At 43.5% G+C, this 25,283-nt stretch overlaps 2 protein-coding genes across 2 annotated transcripts in view; one reads left to right on the forward strand and one right to left on the reverse strand.

The window, feature by feature from the left end:
- The window catches only part of PHYH (phytanoyl-CoA 2-hydroxylase), a 33,757-nt gene extending 28,531 nt beyond the window's left edge, over nucleotides 1-5,226 (forward strand). Inside the window, exon 9 of the mRNA XM_075017838.1 lies at nucleotides 1,601-5,226. Within this exon, the coding sequence (XP_074873939.1) occupies nucleotides 1,601-1,654 (54 nt within the window). The 3' untranslated portion in view covers nucleotides 1,655-5,226. The remainder of the gene's footprint in view (nucleotides 1-1,600) is intronic.
- Nucleotides 5,227-8,318: 3,092 nt separating this feature from the next.
- On the reverse strand, nucleotides 8,319-25,102 carry UCMA (upper zone of growth plate and cartilage matrix associated). Its single transcript, XM_075007182.1, is given in 5 exon segments — nucleotides 8,319-8,416; nucleotides 17,714-17,812; nucleotides 24,223-24,318; nucleotides 24,437-24,502; nucleotides 24,992-25,102. Coding segments are annotated over 5 exon segments (417 nt in total). The 5' UTR covers nucleotides 25,050-25,102.
- Nucleotides 25,103-25,283: the final 181 nt, after the last annotated feature.

Here is a 25,283-nt window from a genome sequence, read left to right on the forward strand (position 1 = left end):
AGTCTGGAAAAGAGAAGATGGAGAGGGGACATGACAGCTTTGAAGTATCCAAAAGGATGTTACAAGGAAGAAGCAAAAAATATTCTCTTTTTGGCTTTTGATGACAGGGCAAGAAGCAATAGGTTTAAATTCCAGCAAGGACGGTATTAGTTGGTCATTAGGAAAAACTTCCGAATTGTCAGGATAGGGAAGCACTGGAATAAATTTCTAAAGACGTTGTAGAATTTCCATCATTAGAGATTTTTAAGAGCAGGTTAGACAAGCACCTGTCAGAGAAGTTTAAAGTCTTTGGTCCTGCCACAAATGCAGGGGATTAGACTTGATGACCTCTCGAATTTTTTCCAGACTTAACATTCTATGATTATTTTTACAAATTAAATATGCAGAGGTTTGAGGAGTTTTTAATTTTTTTGGTGCAGAATTCCTCCAGAGCACCAGACCTTATGTTTGTGTTAATCAGATTGTAAAATTTCTCTGAAGAATGCTTGGTGCTTACTTTTTAGTCTTCAGACCATTTGCAGGCATGAACTAACTATTCCTTGCGGAAGCCTTCATTCCCCTAATGAAGCTGAGGTAGAGAGGTTGCATGGCATCAGAACTGCAGTTGAAACTCAGGCCATTTCTCGTCTCCCCCCATGTAATTTTGTCAGTTGGCACCACTGTCCCTTTCTGTCGCAAAGCACGCATAATAAACACTCGTTCCCAGTGGCTCCTGTAAGCTGAGCACTTGAGCAGCCGACCAAGAGAGTTTCAGTGCTGCCCAGCTGATTAGCAAAGTGCTCGCAGCTAGCAGCATGTGTTTCTACAGGTGGTGCATAATACCATTTGCCTTCATACTCATAACAAAAATTATTCTGTCCATGGGTGGAAAACATTGAAAGGAACACTGGTCATTCTTTGCTGTTTAATTGTCTAAAGTGAGAAGTGTTAAAGTTCCAGTTGTCAGTAGATAGTGGTCCCCTGAACTCTGCTTTAAATCTGTTCTCCCCTTGCTTTCTGTATGGTGCAGAAGCAGTAGCTTTGCATGCCTGCATAATGTTCACTGCCAGCAGTAAATGGACTTTGAAAACCCCAGTATGCTTTTTAAATTGTAGAGCAGGTAGAAGCAATGATGATGCATTAAGGAGGCATAAGATAACGTGTGCAAGAAAATGAGAAGGAACATTTTTTCTATCATTTGGTGTGCTCCATTTGCAATATAAGGGTGATGCTCAGAAACAATATTTTCAAATGTGACAGCCTTTTGGTTTTGGTTCAGTAATTTCAGTGTAATGCTGTTCGTGTATCTCTTCCTGTTCTGCCTTTCTTTGCTTGCCTTTTATGCATCACACAATTCTTATCAATCTCACAAATGAATTCATCTTTTTTGTGAATATACAATATTTGTTTGATTTTACCATTTGTTGCTGTATTATAAATTATTAATTTGTGCAGAGCCTGTGGATTTGAAGAGCTCAATAATTTTGTTGCTGTTGTATTTTGTGAGTATTTTAAAATACGTGGGTACATAGAGAAAATTACAGCTTCTGATGTCTTTAGAAATTAACATTGTATCCTTGTCTGTTTAATAACCTCTTCTGTCTTTGTTCAATTTTTTTAGGATATTGGGGTGACTCGAGCGCGGCTTGTGAAAGGAGAAAGAACTAATCTTTAGAAAAGTTTTTTAATGGCAGAGTTAGAAAAATGTGTAATTGAGTATCGTGTGTCCTGATCAGAAACCATGATCCTCAAAGCTTCGATTTGTTTTTGTTTGAATTTATCCGAATATTGCACTGTATGTTCATTTATAACAAAATAGTCCATGTAATACAAATATTACAGTATGATTTGCACTGAAGTTTAATAAAATTTAGCTGATTATATTTTTAACCTGTTAAATGCAATAAATATTTGTATTTTTGTAATTTTAAAAATTGTTTTAAAATCCACTGTTTATTAAATGGATAAGAACTCCCAGTAAATCAGCTCTTTAAATACTCATCACAGTGCTATTTAAGCATCAGTTTGGATCCATATGTCTCTATCTTGATGTAATTTTGGCTGCTATTAATGTAACCCTTGTGCTAACTCATGGCTGTACTGAATCTAGTCCTGGGTGGAAAAGGCCAATTGAATTATGTAGCCTTACCCTTGTTTGAAGCCTGTGTGTACATTTTCTAGTCATTTGTCTGGTATATTAAATGTATGCAGTAACTGGCTGTTACCAGTTCTGTAGGGAAGTTATTGTGGACTCAGATAGCTCTAACTGACAAGAAATCGTTTCTGATATTTAGCCTATTTTTCCCATCTTTAATTTTCTACCATTGCTCCCTATTTTCATCCTAAATACTTCTTTTTTCCTTGTTACTTATGCTTTAAATAATAATACTTAAGTGCATGTGTGTGTGAAGAACACAGTAACAATGAGCATATAAGTATCAGCCAGGGAGCTGAGTTAATCTGTATGCGCAAAAACAAGAAGTCCTGTGGCACTTTATAGACTAACAGATTTTTGGAGCATAAACTTTCTTGGGCAAAGACCTGTACTACACTGAAATGAAAGCAATTTGAAGAAAAATGTCCCTTTCCCCTTAAAGACATGTAATCCCTAGTTAGAAGCAAAGATATTTAACAGTAAAATAGTTGTTGCTGAGACAGTGATTGTCTTCATGAACACTGAATTCATTGGCAGCTGGTTGCAGGGGATTGAATAACATCTGTGTCTTTATTTGCATCCTTTCCCATCTTTAAACAACTGAGGGGTTTCCTCTTTTGAATCTTGTGTGTGTAGGGGTAGGCTGGGTAGTTGACTTCAAAGCAGGCAAGTTACACAGAATGAAAGAAAATAAACATATTACATAAAAATTGCAGAATGAGTGCTTATCATAATTGTCACATGGCATATCTGTGGTGTATTGAAATGCATTTGTTTTTAAATCAGCTTTTGTTTCAAAAATAAAAATGTTTTTTAGAAATCCATATTAAACTAGAGCAAAAACCAAGTATTGTGGGTACATTGTATAATTTGTCTGTTAGTATTGTGATCCATGCTACAGGAAACCCTCATGCTAGCAGGATTGGGGGTTCTGGTGATTGACTTCAGTCTGTCAATTTCAAGACCTTTTAACAAGGAACCTTAAAGCTATTCCATGACTACTTAAAATACAATTTAACATGGAAAACACAGGCCAATTTTTTGTGGCATCTTTGTGCCACTTTCAAACCCTCAGTATTGCTATAGTTGAGCCCATTTAAGTTATGAAAGCCGTTCTGTTGATCTCAGTAGGCTTTGGGTCAGACCTTTGTGATGAGATCTGACAGCAATACACTAAAGGCAAGATTCATTACTAGGCTTGATTCTTTACTACATTGTGCATGTAACTTAATTGACAGCAGAGAGTGCTGTGGCCTGGGTAAAGCTACAGCTTTAATCTTAGATTCTCTGCCAGCAAACCATTTTGAAAAGCGTAGTCAAGTCTGACTTAAGTGCATCACTTCAGGAAAAAGCCGCAAGCAAATGTTACAGGATTCTGTAAAAACCATTTTGGCTGGAAATTCAAAACTAAGTTTCCACGTGGCTTGTGAGCATAGAGAGAGGCAGCTAAGATCACCTACATAATCTAAACTTCCACAGCAGGTGAGCCACCACAGTTAAATGCAGTGGCAGAGTGCCCATTGATTTCAGTGGGAGCTGGATTGGGCCTCGCATGAACCTACAATTGTGCATTCCTGATTTTACAGGCTGCAATAGTTACCACATTTTTATTAAGCTAATTTAACTTTCATGCACAGTTATATCATTGAAACCATACTGCACCCGTGTCATTTAGTGCAAATATCCCTTCAGTGACTCTCCCCCTCAGGTGCTTGTTTCTCATTATTCCTTGTGTAAGAAGCCAAAGCACCTAACTCCAACTTTGTGAATCTCAGTGATTTTGTAGTTCCTGAAAGTTAGGTGTTAGTGTTACCATGTTTCCATGTGAATCTGATCTGATGTAGAATATAGGTCAGCCAAGTGTGTGCCAGGGGAATAACAATTACCAGGAAGAAGTGAATGAGAAAATGCTCATTGGCACTCATGCTGGAATGCTGTCACTGGTTGTGCAAAGTGAGCTGCTAAGTTGGTCTAATGGGAGCCAGCCAGAATCATCATCTGGGACAAGGCTTCTCTCCCAGCTCTGTGGTACAGCCCCATAAATCACCCAGTTAGTTTTTTCTGTTTCTGCTCCCTTTAGTACCTCCAGACTCAGCTTCCTCCATCTCTGTACTTTCCCCATCTCATTTTCTCAGCACCAGCAGAGGGGAGCACTGAGAGCACAGCAGATACAGGCTCCCTCCTTTTAGCCCATCAAGCAGTTTGGGCTCCTGAATGGTAAAGCTGCAGTGTCAATGTTCAGGCTTGGGCTGAAGCATGAGCTCTAAGCACCCCAGAAAAGGGGAGAATTCTAGGCTGAGCCCAAACACCTTTGCTGCACTTTTGCAGCCTTGCAGTCCAAGCCCTGTGAGCCAGTCCGCTGGCACAGGCAGATCACAGGCATTGAATTGCCTGCCTGGCAATGTCCTGAGTCGCATGGCTCTCCATGTGCATTGTATCACTCCTGGGGTGCGTCTGCGCTGGGATCTGACTTTGCAGTTTACTTTTGAAGTCAGATCCTAGTGTAGACACCCCAGGAGTGATACAGTGCACATGGAGAACTTAACCTCGAAGGAGGGGAGCTCAACTTGGAAGTCCTTACTCCATTCCCGGGAATGGAGTAGTGCCCTACTTTGATGATTAACTTCAAAGAAGGGTGTGTGTAGATGCTCAGCTTCGAAGTCTGTTACTACGAAGTAAGCAACTTCAAAGTTCTTTTTGTAGTTTAGATGTGGCCCTGGGGGAGTGCTGTGCAGAACATTCTGAAATTTTGTGTATTTTATTTGTCAAAATCATGCTGGTTTCAATTATTTGAGTAATTTCAAAATACTTGTCAACGTGTGGAAGTATAAGATGTGACATTGTACATAAAAGAGTTACATTGTAAAAAGAAATTAAACCACACTATGATACAATGTTACTTCTGAGCTCAAGAAGGGGAAGTTATGTTGATACTGTGTGTAGGAATGTAGGGTGGGTTTGAATGGAGCCAGGTGTGCCTGGGAAAGCAGAAACCAGAGCAGTAGGTGCTAGACAGTAATTAATTAAGGTAACCAGGGAGTCATTGGCAGGGGATTGCTAAGGGTGATATGGAAATGAAGGTACGTAACTGGTCTCAGGGACTATATGGGGTGGGTGGGTGTCTGGTTTTTTTCCTTTTTTTTCCTTTGTCTATTAACTTGCCTTCTTGATCTGTATAAATTAAGAGACCTGAGCCCTGGGAGGGGACTCACTTTTCTAAATGTATTAGCAGAGCAGCTTTGCTAATAAACAGAGTGGTCTGACAAATTGTGAGTCTTGAGTCTAACTTTGACACATGTATGTCTGTAAAAATACAGATTAAAAAAGATTCAGGAAATGTTTTTGTCAAGGAAATTCCTTACGAGGTATGGTCATGTGCAGTTTTGAATAATGATTCACTTAAACTAAAATGGTCACAGAAATCTATTTCCTGCACACTGTCAGCAGTGCAAAGGCTTGGGGCACTCAAGGGTAACAGAAGAGCTGATGGAAAGGGAGGCAGAAGGCTAGGAAAGAGGTTGGAGGACTACTGGAGGCAGATGGGAGAAGTATAGACCAAGGAGTTTTTGAGAGGATTGATATGGAGCTGGGGAGCCTCCCCCATGCAGACCATGGCTGACCCCCGCTTCTCCCATCTGCTCGCCTCCTCATGCATCCCCACTCAGCTCTTCCCTCTCCATTTTTGTGTCCCTGCACTCATGCACCCTTCACTACCTAGACTGCCCAGTCAACCTCTCCTCCTTTCCCCTCCCCATGTGTCTCTGCATCTCCATGGTGCCACCCCTTTTCACCAGCCCCCCTGTGTAACCCACACAGCTATGTGTGGTTAACTGTTCTGTGGGGTGGTACATAGACCACTTCACAGAGAAGAGTAAGTGTCCTCTACAGCCTATGCTCAGAGTCAGCTGGCCTTTAGCTCAAGCTGTAGAGGCACCTGCACTAACCTCCAGAGGTCTCAAGTTTGACTCTGTGTGAGCAGTTACACCTGTGCTCCCACGTGCTGTTTTACACTGGGAAATCTGGCTTTCTGAAAGCTGTGCACTAGTTTTGTCAACCTTTTTGCATTTCACGCAATGTTGTAATCACAGGACAATTGATCTAACGGGAATTAATGATCCCATTCCAGTTCCCAGGAGATGAAGCCATGCTCCATAGTGTACTCCTGTTAATGGGCCTCACTGATCAGTCTCAGCTGAAGGAAAATGAACTACTTTCTGGCAATTGATCCCACCTTGTCTCATTTGCTCCACACTGGCAGGTGGTGCAGACAAGGCTTTTACAGATCTCCGAGTAGAGCACGTTAGTCTCCAGGTGCCTTTCCTGGGTATGTGCATTTGAAAAAGAATCATAGAATCCTAGGGCTGGAAAGAACCCCAGGAGGTCATCCAGTCCAGTTCCCTGCCTACAGCAGGATCAACCCCAACTAAATCATCCCAGCCAGGAGCCTGTCAAGCTGGGACTTAAAAACGTCTAGGGATAGAGATTTCACCACCTCTCTCGGTGACACATTCTAGAGCTCCACCACCTTCCTGGTGAAATAGTTTTTCCCAACATCCAACCTACTCCTCCTGCTCTGTAACTTCAGCCCATTGCTTCTTGTTCTGCCATTCCTCATTACTGAAAAGAAAGTGAGCTAGCCCTTACTGCTAGCATTTCTGTAGGGCATCCCCACCTTTGTTTACCAGCAGGATAGATAGCCAAAGCTTACAGTGGTGCTGTGCATAGATCTGCCTCACTGTGTGGCGGCTACTTCCTGTTGTGAGATTTTACATTTTAAAAAATGTGTCCCTCCACCCCGGCTCTTGGTTCTTCACAAAGATATGGTAGTGCTGTGGTATCTTCCCAGGTGTCCTTGTGTTCCCCCTTCCTCATGCCTGTAAGAGTTGCTGATTTGAGAAGGTTGCCCCATGGACAAGTTATCTCTCCACAGCTCCTTTCCAATAACAATGGCCACAGGGCTCTGATTAATTTTGCCCAGGTTAACAGCGCTGCTAGTATACAGGTAAGAACAGACATACTATGTCAGACCAATGGTTCATCTAGCCCAGTATCCTGTCTTCCGACAATGGCCAATGCCAGGTACAGCAGAGGGAATTAACAGAACAGGTCATCGTCAAGTGATCCATCTCCTGTCACTCATTCCCAGCCAGGGGTGCTGGAACAATTTGTATAGGGAGGGTTGCTAAGAGCCATTCAATCAAACTGTAAACCTTGTATATGATGGAAACCACTCTGTCTGTGCGTGTGGCTGTACCCCAACTTCCAACCCTTATAGTCCCAGCTTTTGGCAAACAGAGGCTAAGGACACCGTCCCTGCCCATTCTGGCTAGCAGCCATGTATGGTGTCCTCCAAACTGAAGATCCTTAGCACAATGCTAGCTGGTTGTACTAGAACAATGGTGGAGATATGTTTATGGATAAGCAGCCCTTAAAGAAAGTGAAGGTAGTTCATGGCTGCTTGGAATAAGAACAATGTACAGGAATATTTCTACAGTATATGCAAGACTAGGAGGGGTAGTTTCAAACTTGCTTTTTATTATTTATTTCCTGCGTGTAGCATGTATCGCTAGCTGCTTAGGCAGCTTAAAGGGACTGACGCTAGTTTAAAAGGAAGTGCTGGTTTTCCAAACATATAGCATGTCCATTGTTTGTAAGATTAAGAAGAATAATATTGAGAGAGGTTGCAGTCTCTGATACTACAGTTTATGAAAAGCTATTAGTATGCTATGCAGTCCCTTTGTTTAAACTGGAGGTAAAACATTACAGAGCCCCTGGGATTTCAGCAAACATGGACTTTCTTTTCAGTAATTCCCAATATACAGTGATTTAAAAAAAAATTTTTTTTACCTGTTTACATGGGACAAATTCCAAACAGCCTAACCTAGCCTGATTTATATGTATCCCAGCGGCCTAACTTTTTCTGTATGTTTCACTTTTGTGTTTTAAACACAGATTTTGCCACACATATAAGCGCCTCAAAATACAAAGCTAAGCAATGGGTGATGAGAAGCTCTAGCTAGTAAAATTGTCAATGCAAATCATATAGTAAGAAAGCTTGGTGAAGTAGATGCCACAGTGGGCTCCATGATGGAGCCTAGGTCTTGGAAATGCCATTGTTTCTTGTATGTCCTGTGAACAGCTTAGTCAGCAAATACGTAATGTCTTTTAGTTATTCTTCTTACATTTAGACATGGTGATGGTTGTACACGAACTATGGGTAGAGCCCATCATAGTGATATTGACGCCACTGCTCGATCAGTTCCCAGCTTCTCTCCTGCTGCTCTGTAGATGGGGCAAGGGGATGTGGCAGAAATAACAAGAGACAATGTGAACGGTGGTTTGTTTTCTGACAGCCAAATAAGCAAATGCCACATGTGCTTGCAGCACAGAAATGATGGCAAGGACTTAGGTCTCAAACCTCCAGCTGTGCATGGCTGCCCATCAAGTTGTGTGTAGTACATGTGGGGTAGTTTAGGCTCAACATACTTCCCCAGCAACTGAGGGTTTGACTCAAGGCATTTGGCTCATTGTCTGGACAGCAGTCGCTTGCCATGTTCAGAGCTGACTCTTCTCTTTGTGACTCAGGTCCACCTCTGATCTGTGAACTTTCCTCATCCCCTGTTTTCAGTTGAAGTTAAAAAATAACCCCAAGCAAATAAATGTCAGTGTAAATCTCGGTCCAAGGCACCAACGTGCACCTATATTCATGATATGTCAGCATGTGGCACTCCCAGTTTGGCGGTAGCTGTCAGTACAGGTTGCGCTGGACAGGGCCTGAATGGCAGAATTTGTTGGACCAGAGGGCTTCTGCCCCAGCCTCCTGCTCCCCAGGGACTTTGGGATTCCTTGGGCTGTCAAGGAGCTCTGCCCCTAGTCCCATGCTGCAGGGAGCTCCAGCAGAGGCTCTGGTCCCAGTCCTGTGCAGTGGGGGGAACTCCGATGGCAGCTTCAGCCCCAGCTCTGCACTCCAGTGAGGGCTCTGCCTCCCACCCCACACACACTGCAGCAGCCAAGGCCAATGGAGGCCCCAGCTCTGGTCCAGACCAGGCTGCTGGCCACTTCTCTGGCCCCAGCCCCTGCGGGGTGCAAGTCCAGCCCCAGGACTCTAGTCCTGCAACATCCAGGGTCCTACCGGATCACAGATGTTGCTGGACAAGAGAGTACGGATTTAAGGGGTTCTACCTGTTCAGGAGCCCACGGAGAGACTTCTGCAGGATTTTCTTGCAAACCCCAAGCCAGCTCAGCACTCTTGAAGCAGGGTCCATATTAGTGTTTGTAAACATTAGCAAACCTCTCAACATGCTGAGTTGCTAGATGATAACAAAAAGAAGTAAAGTACATGGGCCTCTGGGTTTTGTTGTGCATATTTCGCACAGCATGCCCTTCTTCCTATCTCCACCATGCCCAGGTTTACTATTTCTCTGGCTGCATCTACACTGCATTTCCCCTTTCAGTGGAGGAATGCAAATGATGCAGTTTGAACATGCAAATGAAGTGCTGATTTACAAATCTTGCACTTCGTTTGCATAAGCTCCCGCAACTGCATTGCCAGAAGAGACTTTTCTGAAAAACCTATGGTGTAGACAGGGTTCCGGTCGGGAAAAAAAAAAATTTGTTTTTGTTTTTTTTTTTGGAAAGATCCTTCTTCCTACTTTGTTTCAGAAAAAAGGATTCTTTTGAAAAAATTTTTTCCCCAAAGGAGCTCTGTATACGTCTGATTTTGTTTTCAGAAAAAAAAAATCTTTTCCAGAAATGTGATCATGCGAGATTATGCAAATGAAGCAGAAGATTTGTAAATCAGTGTTTCATTTGCATTTTTGATCTCCCTCTTTTGTATTCCCCCTTGGAAAGGGGAATGCAGTGTAAATGTAGCCAAAGCAACATGCTTTGAGAGCTACAGAGAGGGGGCTGCAGACAGGGGAGTTTTAAGAAGAAGAGAAAGAGCTCCCGCCACTGAAGAGGCTGTCTGGTGAGCCTACTAGTGTTTGGTGAGAGTGCTTTTGCTTGACTGTTTAAATTTTAACTTTTGAGGAGGAGGGCTAGCTCAGTGTTTTGCGCGTTAGCTGGCTAAAGCCAATGTTGTGAGTTCAGTCCTTGAGGGGGACCACTTAGGGATCTGGGGCAAGTAGATTTAAAAAAAATCTGCTAGAGGTGCTGATAGATCCTGCTGTGAGGCCAGGGGATTGGACTCAATGACCTCTCAAGGTCCCTTCCAACTCTATGAGATAGGTATATCTCCACAATGATAGGGCTGGAAAGCGATACATACAAAATACTTTGGATTGTAATTGGACAGTCAAATTACCTTGTCAACATTCTCAAAATAATAACCTCCCATATTTTGGAAATGGGCCTCTGTGATTATTCTGGCACAAAACCAAAAGTATAATAAAGATGGGGCAATAAAAATAACTAATGCCTTTGGGTGAGGTCTTATCATTACAACCACTTTCCCTCTCACCAGCTGCTTAGAATTTGCCTTGGTTAGCCACCTCAATGTGAGGTTTCTGAAATATTTATTATGTCATTAAGTGAAAACCAGACTCGACCATTGCTGTCCTCACGTCTGACCACTTCACTGAACAGTTATCCCACAAATGGTTTCCCCTGCTCTCTCTCTGGAGGGAACCAGCTCAAACAGTGGCAAGGCTCCTTGCTCATTTCATGACAAAGCTCTGGAATAATTTCTTACTGCAGGTGAAATTTCCACCATACAGAAAAAGTACAGAGGAGCATCTGAAAGAGTGTTATCACAGTGCCAGCCCCATTGCATAGTAATGGAAGTGCATCAGACCAAAACATTGTGTTTACTGGTTGACTAAGTGTGCAGTTAATGTCCCTCATTTCATGTCCTGTCAATAAAATCTTGGGTCTCAAGTTTGTTACAGGCAAAGTGACAAAAGCATTGTGTAGGAACATATATATATATATATATATATATATATATGTGACAGGAGTGCTGTCATTGCTGGAAGACGATAAAAATAAAGGAAGAAAGTTCATGTTTTAATTTGAATGTCTATTTCCAGAAATTTGGAGGAATTATTTAGTTACATACAGCTACCCAAATGTAAAGTAATTTTGTCCTCTTTGTTCTCTTCAAAATGCCCGTTTAGATCAGATTACCTCATATTTCTGTTGCATAAATGTACAAGGAACCAGGGCATCTTTTCACCTGCATCAATACAATGGCTGAGAAGCAAAAAATATTTTCATTCATGACTTGGATAATGGAGTGGCATTGTTAAAAATCCCTGGCCATGTCTACACTAGCCAAAAACTTCGAAATGGCCATGCAAATGGCCATTTCAAAGTTTACTAATGAAGCGCTGAAATACATATTCAGCGCCTCATTAGCATGCGGGCAGCCGTGGCACTTTGAAATTGACGCGGCTCACCACCACACGGCTCATCCAGACGGGGGCTCCTTTTCAAAAGGACCCTGGCGACTTCGAATTCCCTTTATTCCCATCTGCTCACAGGAATAAGGGGACTTCGAAGTAGGCGGGGTCCTTTCGAAAAGGAGCCCTGTTGGGACAAGCCATGCGGCGGTGAGCCGCATCAATTTCGAAGCGCCGCAGCCGCCCACATGCTAATGAGGCACTGAATATGTATTTCAGCGCTTCATTAGTAAACTTTGAAATGGCCATTTGCATGGCCATTTCAAAGTTTGGGGCTAGTGTAGATGTAGCCCCTTAGTGGGGTTTTTGATGTCCCTGCCCTCTGGGTGAATTGCAAGGTCTCCGCCTTTGTGTGGTCGTGCTTATCACATGCAAATCATGAGGTTTTACCTTAAAATTGTTTATTGGAAATGGTTTTACTTTTAAACCATCACATGTCCATTCACTTACATTGAGGAGATTACCATTGGAGCCCCCAACGGTCACTTATAATCCAATCATGCCTGAGTATTAATGCCATTACGGTATGAACTTACCTGTGAAATCAAGGATGAACTCATACCTGTGTAAATATACCTGGACTTTCCAGAACTTTCTGAAGTCCAGCGCACCACAAAACTAAAGTTTTCAAACAGGTCCGCATGGAACTTTTGGGCCTCATCAATATTCATGAGAAGGCTCTATAAAAAGCGGCCCGCAGAAGGGTCAGGGGCCCTTCAGATGCAAGGCCCTTCAGACGCAGGGCCCTTCGGACAGAGGAGCTACAGAAAAAGACTGAAGAAAAGCGGCAGCGGCAGCTACCTGAAGAGAGCGGCGGCTGTGGCGCTAGAGTGAGCCTCCACCACCCTGCTTTACTGAAATCACTGGCGTGTGGCATAGAACCTCGTCTCCACCTGCCTTTCTAAAAGAGCTGACGCTTTACCTGCAGCTAGGCAGCATTGAGCGGCGTCTCCTCCCCAGCTCACCACACCGCATCAAGAGAGCGGCAGCGCTTCCTGGAGACCGCCCACGTCATAGCTTGCAGTTGCCCAACAACAGTGCCAGTGACTGAGCTGCAGCATTATCCAGAAGGTGGCCGTCGAAGGAGATGCACAAAAGAAAGCGCTCCTCCAGCTACCCACCGATAATATCTTTCAAATTAATTTGTGTCCTAATTATTGACTCCAAACAGTTAACAAACGACAATAAATCTAATTTCCTTAACAATAGCGCTGACAAACAAAGAAACTTTATTCAATATGATTGTTTAGTTATAAGCAAAGTTTTGTTAATAGTATTAGTACTAGTATAGGGTTAAGATTAAGTATAGGGTTAGGCTTAGATAGGTTAATTAAATAATTAGTTGGTTAGTAGATAGGTATGGGATAGGATAAGTTTAGTGAAGAATTTACTTGCATATGGTTGTTTATTCATGTTATAGCACTCAGTTAAGAAGCAAAACACTGTTTAACATCCTAGCTGTACTTACTTAAAGATATAAGCATTCATTTAAAATAAATATTGTACTATAGAAAGGAATATATTTTTATTAGTATTTAATAGTTCCTGGTGGGAGTAGTGCCCCACCTTGAACAATTACTATTGTTGTTAGTATTATTAATGTAATATAGCTCAGGGCAGCAGGGCCTTGAGCTCAAGGAAAATACCCAGACCTTTGAGAGTAGCGACCTCAGAGGTCAGTTAAAAATAGGAGCAAGGGACGCAAAAACCTTTGCTATCTTATAATTTTCTTGTATTGCAACAAATACTGGCTAAGTGCCAATGTTTCAAGCCATGGTCGGCGTGTACAGTATATTTCATGTGAGTAACATAATAACTATGTAACAGTTATATCTAAGAGTATATTACAACAACTTGTTACTGTAAAACTAAACTGAGGGTTTAGAAGGTATAAACAGTCTAAACAAATAAATTCTTTATCTGTTTTTGAACTATTCACTTGTCTCATTCTCATTTGTCCACAGGCATACTGTAGGTGTATTGGGGTGGTGAGCCCCATCTGACACCCCCTCCGGGTAGCTTGAACAGGCCGCTGCAGGCACCTGTGTATCCCCTTAAAATTCGGCACCATATTTTTGACTAAACACCCAGTTTTTATCAGGTCTAATTGCCAAAACATTTTAATTTTTACTAAAAAGATTTTACAAATGGGGAATCGTACATGACAGCAGCACGGATCACCAGGCCACTATTAGTACCGGGGTCCGATCCTCTCCAGGGGCTCACGTGGTAACGGGACTTGGGAGGTGGAGCACGGTGAGTGGGACCGGCTCTTGCTCGCTTGTACACGACAGGCGTGTCTGCTTTGAATACTTGCAGATGACGCTGAGTGAGGAAGGGTTGCAAATGCTGTGGAGGGCAGGGTTAGACTGTCATCGATAATTTGGAGAATCGGTTTGAACAGAGCTGGATTAACATTTTTTGGGCCCCATGTTGTTGTTACTGGCCTCTTCCGAGCATGGGCCCGAGGTGGCAGAGCTATAGTGCAACCCAGTACTGAGTCTGTGAGGTGTTTTGATCACACTCCTCTGCAAGATTGTATGAGCTGCTGTACACAGCCTCCCCAGTTATTCTCATTAACCCATACACCCACGTGGGCTTACCAGTGTTGACAGTGACCAGAAATCTCATAGTGATCAGAGGCCATGCCTCAGAGATTTGTCTCTTTCCGCACCCAGACTATAACTGTGATTCCAGGACCACCCTATTTTACCAGTCCCTGTTTGTGGTCCTGGTCTCAGCTCAGTAAAATTCCAAAGCCAGCGGCTACCTGATCAATTCTGACCCATCCCAACCACAGCACCTCATCCTGCCATTTGGGCAAACCACTCGCAAACCCCATTTCTTCCAAGTGAGCACTCAGCCCCTGGGACTCTGAAGTCACCTGCCTGTCTCCCTCTGCCCCCTGTACATTCTAGTCTAGTACCTGGTCACCACCCCCTCTCTCAAAGCTTGTTTTCCTTCTACCTTGGACACACTCCCCAGCCAGCAGGGGCTTTCCCCACTGAAGCCTGGCTTGCTTCCTCTTTCCCAGTTCCCCCTGCCATTCCTGCACTGGTTTATTATTGGAACAGGAAGGTCTCACATTATTTAGACTGTCTCACAGCAGCGGTATTTCGGAACAAGCTATTCCAGGAGTGATTTTTCTGGAACAGCCTATTTCAGAATAGTGCATCTACACACAAATGTGTGTCAAGGTAGTGCTCGGCTATTTCAAAATCGTGCATCCACAATGACTGGCCAGCAGGGCACCCAGGGTGGAGCTGGAGGCCTCCTATTTCAAAATAGCCCTAATTTTCTGTCTATACAGCCCTATTCCAAAATATCTAGTTCAGAAAAGGCACTATGCCTTGTAGAATGAGGTTTGCAGAATTCGAAATAAGCCAGCCATTCTTTTGAAATGATTTCAGAATAGCAGTTTTGCTGCGTAGTCACTCGCAAAGTCGCTTTGGCAGAGCGTCCGTTATTCTGAAATAACTTTGCTGCATAGACACACCCAAAGTGAATAACACCACCTGCTGCAGCATTTAACTTTTTCTGAGGGGTCTCCCACCCAGTTACCAAATATAAATCTGTTTAGCTTACAAGGGCTGAAAATACCAGTTACTAAAGGACGGCACTTCTGAATTCAGAAGGAATTTTGGAAGTGCGCAAACCAGACCACAGCACTGGTTCCTGTCCGGTTATTGAGCTGCAGTGAAGTGGAACAATTCTGTTTGGGTGCCTGGAGGCTACCCGGATCCATACTGTTGGGCTGTCCCACAGCATGAATAAAAGTTGCCTTTGTTGTTCATTTGTTCCACTCTGTTTCTGTGGGGAAAGCACCAATGCAACATGACTGTCTTCTTTTTAAAGAGAACTAAAAAATCCTACGAAAGCTCATCACCTAATAAATTATTTTGTTAGTCTTTAAAGTGCTACATGACTGCTGGTTTGTTTTGCTAAAAAAACCCAAAACCCTGGTAAGGATGGTTGAAAATAGCAACTCCAGTCCCAGTCGGTCCTGGGAAGATGCCAGCATTTGCTGTTCTAGTTTATCCTACCTTCTCTACAGCAAGCTCCAGAGGGTCAGCGTTTGATTTTGGAGACATGAGGTGGCAGCCGCCCACATTAAACTGGAGCACTCCTGCTCAAACCTGGGAGGCAGGGGCTAGATTCCCTTTCAGGGTGTTAGATAAATCTGGAAAAGCCCATTTCTGTTTCCATGGCTGTGGAAATTGAGTCAAATCTTCCTGTGCACCTGGGATTGTACCTAAAGCTGCCCAGGCCCTCTAATAGAGTCTGCCCTCCCTTAAGCCTCACGTTAACCTTTCCTGATGGCCTCCACAGGCCTCCCTTGATAGGCTTCAGAGAGAGGCACATTGTCCACTCCATCCACCCACTTCCTTCTTTGGGGCTGGCCAGCAGAGGCCACCAGAATCCCTAATCCAGCCCAGGGAAGTGTTCAGAGAGTGAGATCTGGGCCAAAGCTGCCTCCTTCTTTGTGCACATGTGCTCCCCAGTCACAATACCACCCCCTTCTAGCAGCCAGCTCTCCATTCACCGCAAGCTGTTGGGCATAGTTCTAACAGCTTCCCTCCCGCTCCCTTTCCTGTTGCTAGTTGTCGTCGTCATCATCATCATCATCATCATCAACAACGACCATGGGCTCAGTGCCTGTTGGTGTCTGATGCCTCTCTTGCTATTTCTTTGCTAGTGGGCAAGGGAATGCTGGGAAATGTAGTCCCTTCCCTGATCTCCAGGCAGGGAAGCTCGCCAAGCAACTACAGCTCCCAGGGTACCTTGGACTCTCAGCTCCCATCCCATCATGCTCTGCATGTTCCCACTGGACAGTGGGGAGGAAGCATGAGATCTGGGCCCCTTCTGAGCATGGGCCTCCTGCCAAAGAACAACTGGTGGAATGATGAACCCGCTATCGGGTCTGAAATCAATACGGCCAGATTCAATAATGGTAAGTGCAAGGTATTGCATGCAGGAAGGAAAAGTGAAATGCATAACGTGGGAAATAACTGGCGAGGCAGTAGCACTGCTGAAAAAGATCTGGAAGTTACAATGGATCTCAACAGGAATATGAATCAATAATATGCTGCTGTTGCAAAAAGGCTGATGTCATTCTGGGGTGTGCTAACAGTAGTGTTGTATGTAAGACATGGGGTGTAATGCACTAGGGAGCAGCGGTGTCGTGTCCTGCTCTAGGTGCTGCACTTTAGGAGTGATGAGGACAAAATGGAGACAGTCCAGAGCAGAGCAACAAAAACGACCAAAGCTTTAGAAAACCTGGCTAGGAGGAAAGGTGAAAAATACGGAGCCTGTTTTGAGAAAAGGCCACTAAGGGGGGACCTGACAGCAATCACCAAATATGTAAAGGGCTGATATAAACAGGACAGTGATCAATTGTCCTTCAGTTACTCATCTGCTTGACCACATCCACTTTTAAGCTACCCACTCTTCCGCCTCTGCAGTTGTTGTCTATTGATTCTCTTGCTACGCAGAGAGTGCTACCGTCATGCACAGTCCTCGGCCAGAGGTGTCACCCTATAGGAAGCCAAGCCACACGGAGGCTAGTTGGGTTCCACCTACACAGGAGGTAGAAGGCTCCCAAAGGATGGCCTCCAGGTACAGTGCGTGCCATGGAGGGGTTGCTGCTCTTGGTGGTCAGTGGTGATTCCTGAGGGCTCTTGGCTGGCTAGAAGGTGTGGATGCAGGGAGGAGCTGCAAACCCACAGACACCCTACATGCCTAAAACCCCATCCCAGAGAACAGAAGCCTCATTGCAACATCCCCTTTTCATCTTAAGGTAATAAATAAACGCTCATGGAAAAGGCTTCTGCAGAGGCATCCTCCAGGCTGGGGCAATGATGAGACACCATAGAATCACTGCTAAGAAATGCACACCTGGTCCTATCCAGCAGAAGAGGATCACCAATAGCTGGGGATATAAGTCACATGGTATATGAGAGAAATAAAGCCTTTGGGAATGAACAATATACAAGCTCTGTAGAATTTGGCAAGAGCTGCTCTCTTGAGCATAGAATTTGTTTGTAAATTCTTTGGAGCAGGGGCTGTCATTTATTATACATTTGTACAGCATCTAGCACAACAGCTTTAAAGAATAGGACTAATAACATCCCTCCAGCCCCCTGTGAAGCTTCACATATTGCTGTGTTTCTGTTCTTACCTTTACGTTCCTCCTTGACAAAATTCTCAAACTCGTTCATTTGCTCATCAAAGTACTCCCTCCTTTGCTCGTCAACCATCAGCATTTGCTGGATCTCCGCTATGGAAGAGACATTTATAGAATTAACAGCAAAGAAACCTTAAGAAGCCAGAGCTTTTGTCCTCAAAACCTAACGAACCCAATTAGCCTCGTATACCAGCACCTGTATTCTGGGATTTCACTGGAGGCTTAGTTGCTGAAGTCCTTGTCTACAGTCGGCTCTTTAAAAACTAGACAATCTCTCAAAACAAAAAAAGCAGTAAAGTAGCACTTTAAAGACTAGCAAAATAATTTATTAGGTGAGCTTTTGTGGGATAGACCCACTTCTTCCCATGAAAGCTCACCTAATAAATTATTTTGTTAGTCTTTGAAGTGCTACTTTACTGCTATTTTGTTTTGATAGTATATAGGTTAGCATGGCTTTCTCTCTGTTACTACTAGACAATCTGTATTTCTTCATCCACTAGTGCAGACAATGAAACAATGCATGCAGTGATGATAGCAGAGAAGTTGATAATGCCCATGATACGCCTTTTAAATGTCATAGAATTAACACAGGTTGTCCTAACTCATAGGTATCAGAGGGGTAGCCGTGTTAATCTGTATCTGCAAAAACAAGAAGTCCTGTTGCACCTTATAGACTAACAGATATTTGGAGCATAAGCTTTCATGGGCAAAGATCTGCTTCATTAGATGCATTTCACAGGCTGTTCTAGTTTAGTTTGGTGGATTATGGTTATCATATTTGTCCAATGATTTAAAACTTTGTGATTAATACCGACTAGTTAAATCTGACTAAAGGTTCTATACAGTGATTTTCTTTGTGAAAAAAGAGGAGCTGGTACTCAGCCAGCTCCTCACCCCAATTGTCCGAGCCAATTCCACAGCTGGGGCCACCAAGGTGCCGGTACTCAGTACCATCAAGCACCAGCATAAAAAAGCACTGGTTCTAGCTACATGAAAAAAACATTGGCTGGCATTGGGACCCTATTAGCACAATGTCAAAATGCATGCTGTTTGTTGAAAAGTTTGCTGTTTTCAAGTAGAGGAGTCCAAATCGACACCTGTGATACTGATGGGTTTGATGAAGTTGGTACTGATGCATCTGATGACGTGGGTCTTTGCCCATGAAAGCTTATGCTCTGAAACATCTGTTAGCCTATAAGGTGCCACAGGATTTCTCGTTGTTTTTGCATATGCAGACTAACACAGCTACCCCTCTGAAACTTGTCACTTCTGGGACAGACCACCTTTAATTGCAGGGCATGGATTGGAATCAGATTCCTGCTTCAGAACCAGGCCTTGTGGTTTGGGGATTATGTTCCCAATCTTTGGCCCTGCTCTGTGTCTTTTCAGCTGTTCCAAAGGGTGACAGGAAGCTGGATTAACCAACTGGTCCTTGTGTAGAGAGAATTCCAGGGTAGCAAAGAAGGCAGAGCAGGCTCCTCCACTTCTGGCACTATCACCCCCACTTCTCCGGCCATGTTGAGGTGGGCAGTGGTATGGTGAGAATCCCTTGTGCTGCAGCAATCCTGGTGGATAAAATAGCTCCAAGGGGGCTATAAACAGCCAAAGAATTTTGAGCAGCTTCAATTCTCTGTAATCTCTGCTGGAGCCAAAGTGGACCTTTTCTCCTCCCAATACTGGAGAGGCAGCAAGATGACCTAACACCTTCTGTCTCTGCATTGTGGGTCTTGAACCAAGGGTCTGGCTCCAGCTTGGATACAGCCTGAGATGATGGCAATCTTGTGTGACTTTTGTTAGTCATATGATTTGGGCTCGAGATGGCAGAAAACAAACAGAAAAAGCTAATTTTGTGAGATTTTTTGCCATTCTGGGTTGAAATCTCATTAAAACAGCTAGAAAAGTGGTATCATCTAGCCCCGGTGTGGTCATCAATTTGGACCATGCCTGGCAATAATTTAGGGTCCAGTTGTACAAGATGTAGGTCTTTGCTGGAAGATGAATTTTTCTGGAAACTGAGCTTATGGGCTATATGCCTTATTGTAGTTGTATTTTGATAAGATTTTGGGTAAGGTATTTTGTAGGCGACGCAATTGTTTTGCACAGCCTCAAGACTCTTGTACTTCTGTTTCATGTGTGTTCTTATACATTTTTCTTTCATCGAATCATAGACTCATTTTCTTTCCTTCTGTTTCTTAGGTCTCTCTGTCCTTTTACCTGTTAGTAAATAACCAGCTGCTATTTAGAGCCATTCTTAAAATATGTCTTTAGAAATTATGGTCTTGCTCAGTAGAGGACAGAATGTTAATTTTGCTTTAGGGACTCACGAGAATTTTCCCCAGTTTTGGTAAATTGTCTCAGAGGGATAGCCATGTGAGTATGTAGCTTCACAGACTATAAACGTAAAATACTGATAAGACTAATCCTGTAAATAAATGAAACTATTTGTATTGTGAGCCCTACATGCCATCAGTCAGAAGACAAAGGAATTTGAAATAGAGACGATCCAGCAGGTCTCCTTGGCCAATGCAAGAAGAACATGAAAGAACACTATTCCAAATCCAGTGCTTCAGAGACAGAGCAAAGTGAATTTCAGAGGAGTAGAAAGAAGTGAGGGACAGAAGTGTGGAATTTAATTAGGGTTACCCTATTTGACCTTTCAAAAAAGAGGACACCCCTGAGAGGGAGTGTATCTGTATCAGTATCTACCAACTCAGGTAGCACTAGTCAATCAAGGCAGCAAACTTTGGGAGGTGAGAAATTAATTAATGCTTTTCCTAGAGACAGGATAAGCAGGAGGCATTTACATAGCAGGTTGGAGCTAATTTCTGTGTACTGTGAGGCTTGGCACCAGTAAAAGAAAATGCAGTTAGCTTGTTTCCTTTAGGTTTGTTTGTGACATATATGTTGATAATGTCTATTAAATCAATTCCCACTTGTAGATATTTTTAAATATGTGATAGGCGAGAAACTTGTGTTGTGATGTTGGAAAAGTGGAGCTGAATGTAGGAATAGCTTGAGAGGGAGGAGTAGGAATATATTGGCTTGAAAGCAGAAGGTAACATAGCTGCTGGTTAAAGAGCTGTAGGAAGAAGATGGGAATGACTGAGGAAAATGGACAGGAACCAGCATTGTTTTAATCTTCTGTTCCAAGTTCTATCACAGTTCTGGACAAGGCATTGCACAGTTAATTCTATTCAGCGGGTGTTGCATCTCCAGCTGAAACAACCAGTATTATTGACCACTGTTGAACACGGATGGGCCTGTGATCTATTCCAGTCTGATGCTTACTTAAGGTCACCCTTGTTTCTGGATTCCACCAAGAATACACATTCTCCTTCTTATTGGCATCTCTTTGAACTGAGGAATTGGGGGTGTGCTCATTGTGGGGATGGTGCCAACCGCTCTTGCATTTAGCATACGATCATCTATGGTGGCTCTCAGCTTCTGTTCAAATCAGGTCAGATCCAGCTGGAAGTTCAGCAGAGTTTTCAGGTGGGATTTAGGCACCTGGCAACACCCCAATTTCTGGACAGTGCTGGAGTAGCCCAGGTGGCTTTTTTTCAATGTGTGTTAGCAACAAAATTGGCCAAATTCCTCTTTCACCTACAGCAGCGTAAATCCAGTGGACCACAAGGCAGAGTAACTGAAAGACAAATAGGGGTCAGCTTCCCCGCTTCCCCAGTGTGCCTCAGTTCTGATCTGCCACACACGTTGCCAGTCAGCTGTCAGAGCCAGGTCTGGACGTGTCCTAGGCGTAGCTTTCTATTCATATTAAGGATTCCCAGGGGATTAGGGCAAAGCAGATCAATATACTCTTCGCCCATAAGGGTGTGATTAGAATTGTGCAATGATGAAAGGCTGGGAGTGTTACTGAGAGTGCCAGCTGATACCTGCGTGTGATAAGCACATGCTGACTACTGTGGAAGTATAACATTGTATAAGTATAACGTTGTATAAGGGGACATGCTGGATACATTGTATATGAGAGGGACATGCCAAAACGTGTTACAAAGTATCTGAGGGAGCACACGTAGGGACAGTTAGCTTTTGAATGGAGAAGCAATTAAGATGGAGCCAGCACGTCTAAGAAGCAGGCATCAGAATGGAAGGTGTGAAGGGCAATTAGTTAAGTTAACTGGAAGCTGTTAAAGGAGATTGTTAAGGGTGGCAGGTAATTGAAGATACGTGACTGGTCTCAGGGATCTCGAAGGGTGGTGACTAAAATCTTTTTCTTCTTTTGTCTGTAACTTCTCTGTAACTTGTTCTCCAAAAAACTGTATAAATTAAGAGACACAAGCCCCACTCGGGGGGCTCACTTCTAAATGTATTAGCAGAGCGGCTTTGCTAATAAAACAGAGTGGTCTGATAAATTGTGAGTCTGAGTCAAACTTTGACACTACCTAACGTGGGATGAGATTGTTCTGGTTCCCATCAGCCAGAGCCAGATTGGGTCTCTATCTGGATGCAAGACTCTGTAGAATTAAACCAGTACTTGCTGAACAGAGGGAGACAAGCCTATTTTTCTGTGGTGGTAGGTGGCATGTTGCTGTGAACCCATTTTCCACAGCCTCTGTTTAGAGTCATTGCTACACCATCTGATGAAGCGGGTCTTTGCCTGTGAAAGCTTATTCTCCAAAATATCTGTTAGTCTATAAGGTGCCACAGGACTTCTTGTTGTTCTCGAAGATACAGACTAACACAGCTACCTCTCTGACACGTGTTACATCATGTAATAGCAAAGGGAGTGCTTGGCAGTTCACCTTTTGTGTTACAGGACACAAATAACAGGAAATTGTTTAGTGGAAGCCACCAATAGTGAAATCTTAACTGGAGCCCAGTATCAGAGCTACAGCTCCCCATCACCAGTTCATGTAAAACTCACTGGAGATGGGCAGGGGAGCCAACTTCTGCAGAGCCCCAGGCAAGTTGTGGGCGGGGCTTTGGGTGGAAGGGGCAGGGCTGGAAGCAGCCAGACCTCAGTGCTGCCCAGACCATGGCGCTGGCCTCACTCCCAGTTCTCAGAGCCATGCAGAGCGGTGCTCTGGTGCTCCAGCGGCAGCACTTTAAAAGACCCCAGGCTCTGGCCACCTCTATTGCTGCAAAAGGAGTTGGTGACAGCTGGGAACCCCAGACCCCTTTGAATTGCTGGGCCCCAGGGCAACTGCCCTCTTTGACCCCCACCACTATGGGCAGACCCAGGCCACATTTTGCTCCAAGTCAGTGTAAACTGATTCCCTTCACTGGAATTGAGTACTGGATGATAACCCATCACGTAAGTGAGATCAGCAACGGAATGGCAGAAGGCAATTGTGCTCTCTTCATACACCAGTGCAAGTATTGTTTTATAGACTGTATGGTAACTTCCCCGGGAAGTGGGAAGGCTTGCACACTATCATCCACCATCTATGTTTGTTATTCATTTTCATGGACACTGTCTGGTAATTACAACATAATGAAATACACCACTGTCAACATACTATTATGCAGGACGGACATAATATTTGTGTCTTTAAAGTATTACCAGCTAAAATCAGCCCTCCCTGGCACTTTAAGTGAGCTAATTTTGTGATTATTACTGAAAGGTTAATGGCTCACCCAGAAGCTACCTGAAGTTTAGCTGAACCAGGGGACAGCTAAATTCACTGCCTTGGGACTATTATCTTCTTAAGAGCTTCAACAAACAAGCCATGAGAATTCAGTTACCTTTGCCAGCCCACCAGGATATAAAAAGGTGTTGCAGAAGCCAGGAGTATATTTCTTAATGCTACATTTGCAAATGTTTTTCAGGAAGTGCAGAAACCATTCAGTCAGGACCAGTTCTACATCCTGCTTGTTATTTACTAGCCTTCTTAAGAGGACTGTGTGAAAGGAGCTGAGAAAAGGTACTAAATAAGCCCCTCTGTTCACTTCACCATGCTGTCCTGCACCTCCTACCACAGCCTGCTGAGCTCGGTCTGCTTGGCTACACCTCTCAGCCCTTGTGAAAACCAAGGAATTCGCACCCACTTCAGTTCTATGAGCCTAGTTCAAAAGAGCTTTGGCAGGTGAAAGATATTTCATTTTCCACAGTTACTTCTTCCCTCATTTAAAAAGATGCCAAGGAACAAACCTCATTTTAGAAAATTCACTAACAACTGATCTCTTATGCACACTACGAAGTGATTCAGGACTCCCTAAATCTACCAGTCTGGATGTCTGAACAGTTCAAATTTTTATCACTCTCCCACATTAGTTATATTAAATTCATAACAATGACATCTCCCCTTTTCTCCTCCCACTAGTCCTTCTGGTTCCCCCAGAACTGCTGGTTGTAGGTATATTCTGTAATTTAAAAAGTCAGTCATGGAGAAGGAACCTGTTGTCATCCAAAAGAAACAACAACAGCTTTGAATAAAGCCTTTTAGAGAGAGGCAACCAACACAGGGCTGTCTCAAGGGAAGCCAGGACATGAAAGAGAGGCAAAGAAAATACAGCTTCCCATAAACACTCCCAAGCAGCCTCACCAGTGAGCTCGTCTCTGGACTTGGTGGCTCTTTTGCCACGTTTTTTGAAGAAGTTAGAGGCGTCTGATTCCTGTATAAATATCTTCTTTTTCATGCCTGAAAGCAGAAAGGACTTGATTAGCCAGAGCTAATAAATAGAGGTGTCCGTGTACATTTGAAAGGCATATGAGCAACTTTTCTCCACTTCCCCCATTGAATGTGCATCTTCACTTACTTTCCTTGTCCTTTTCCCCAGCGGCTTTCCCGGTGTCCACAGCAGCGCCGTTGCTTTCCTCAAGAACTGGACGACAACAGCACAAATATTGACTTCAGTGGAGGAATGCAGCATTCCACAGGAAAAACCTCAAGCAGCCATTGAAAGCAGCTACCTGCTAAAACCCCAGAAACTCTGCAGTCCAATAACAACCTGCCTGGGAAATTCACTTTTAAACAGCAAGAACCACAGTACAATCAGCAGCTACACAGACACGTTTTTGTCCCCACTGGTTTTTGTTTTTGTAAGAAACCATAAAAATAGCAATTAACAAGCTCTATAAGAGCATTTAGCCCAGTTTATCCCCATTATATTAAAAAAATTGTCTGTGTATTCATAGTATAGCTTGATGCTTTAATCCTTTAGAGACTGTAATAGATGACAGAGGATTAGATTAGATTGTCACATTCCCTTTCTTGATCATTTGACTAGCAATATGGAAAATTAGTGTTCTTATAAGATGTTATCCCAACAACACCATTTTTTACCATTATTTTTACTCAGGTTCATACATACCAACCAAGAGTACAAAAGTTGCAAGGCAAGAGAGGAAAAGGGTTTGTCTCCAGTTCATCTTTGTTGAGCTCCTGTCGACTCCTCAGTAAAATAGTGACTACCACAAGTTTCTTGAGATCTGCTTGCAAATCCCTCCTGTTAACTGGAAAAGGATGCTGGGCACTGTATGTCACTGGGAGAAAGAGGAGGGGCCCTGGATATAACTTCAGTTGGCTGTTCCTTGCCAGACCAAAGGAGATTTCTGAAAAACCTCTTGATGAGACCTATCCTGTGGTCATCAGCATTTTGATGG

The sequence above is a fragment of the Carettochelys insculpta genome, chromosome 1 (assembly GCF_033958435.1).
Source record: "Carettochelys insculpta isolate YL-2023 chromosome 1, ASM3395843v1, whole genome shotgun sequence".
Classification (NCBI taxonomy): Eukaryota; Metazoa; Chordata; order Testudines; family Carettochelyidae; genus Carettochelys; species Carettochelys insculpta.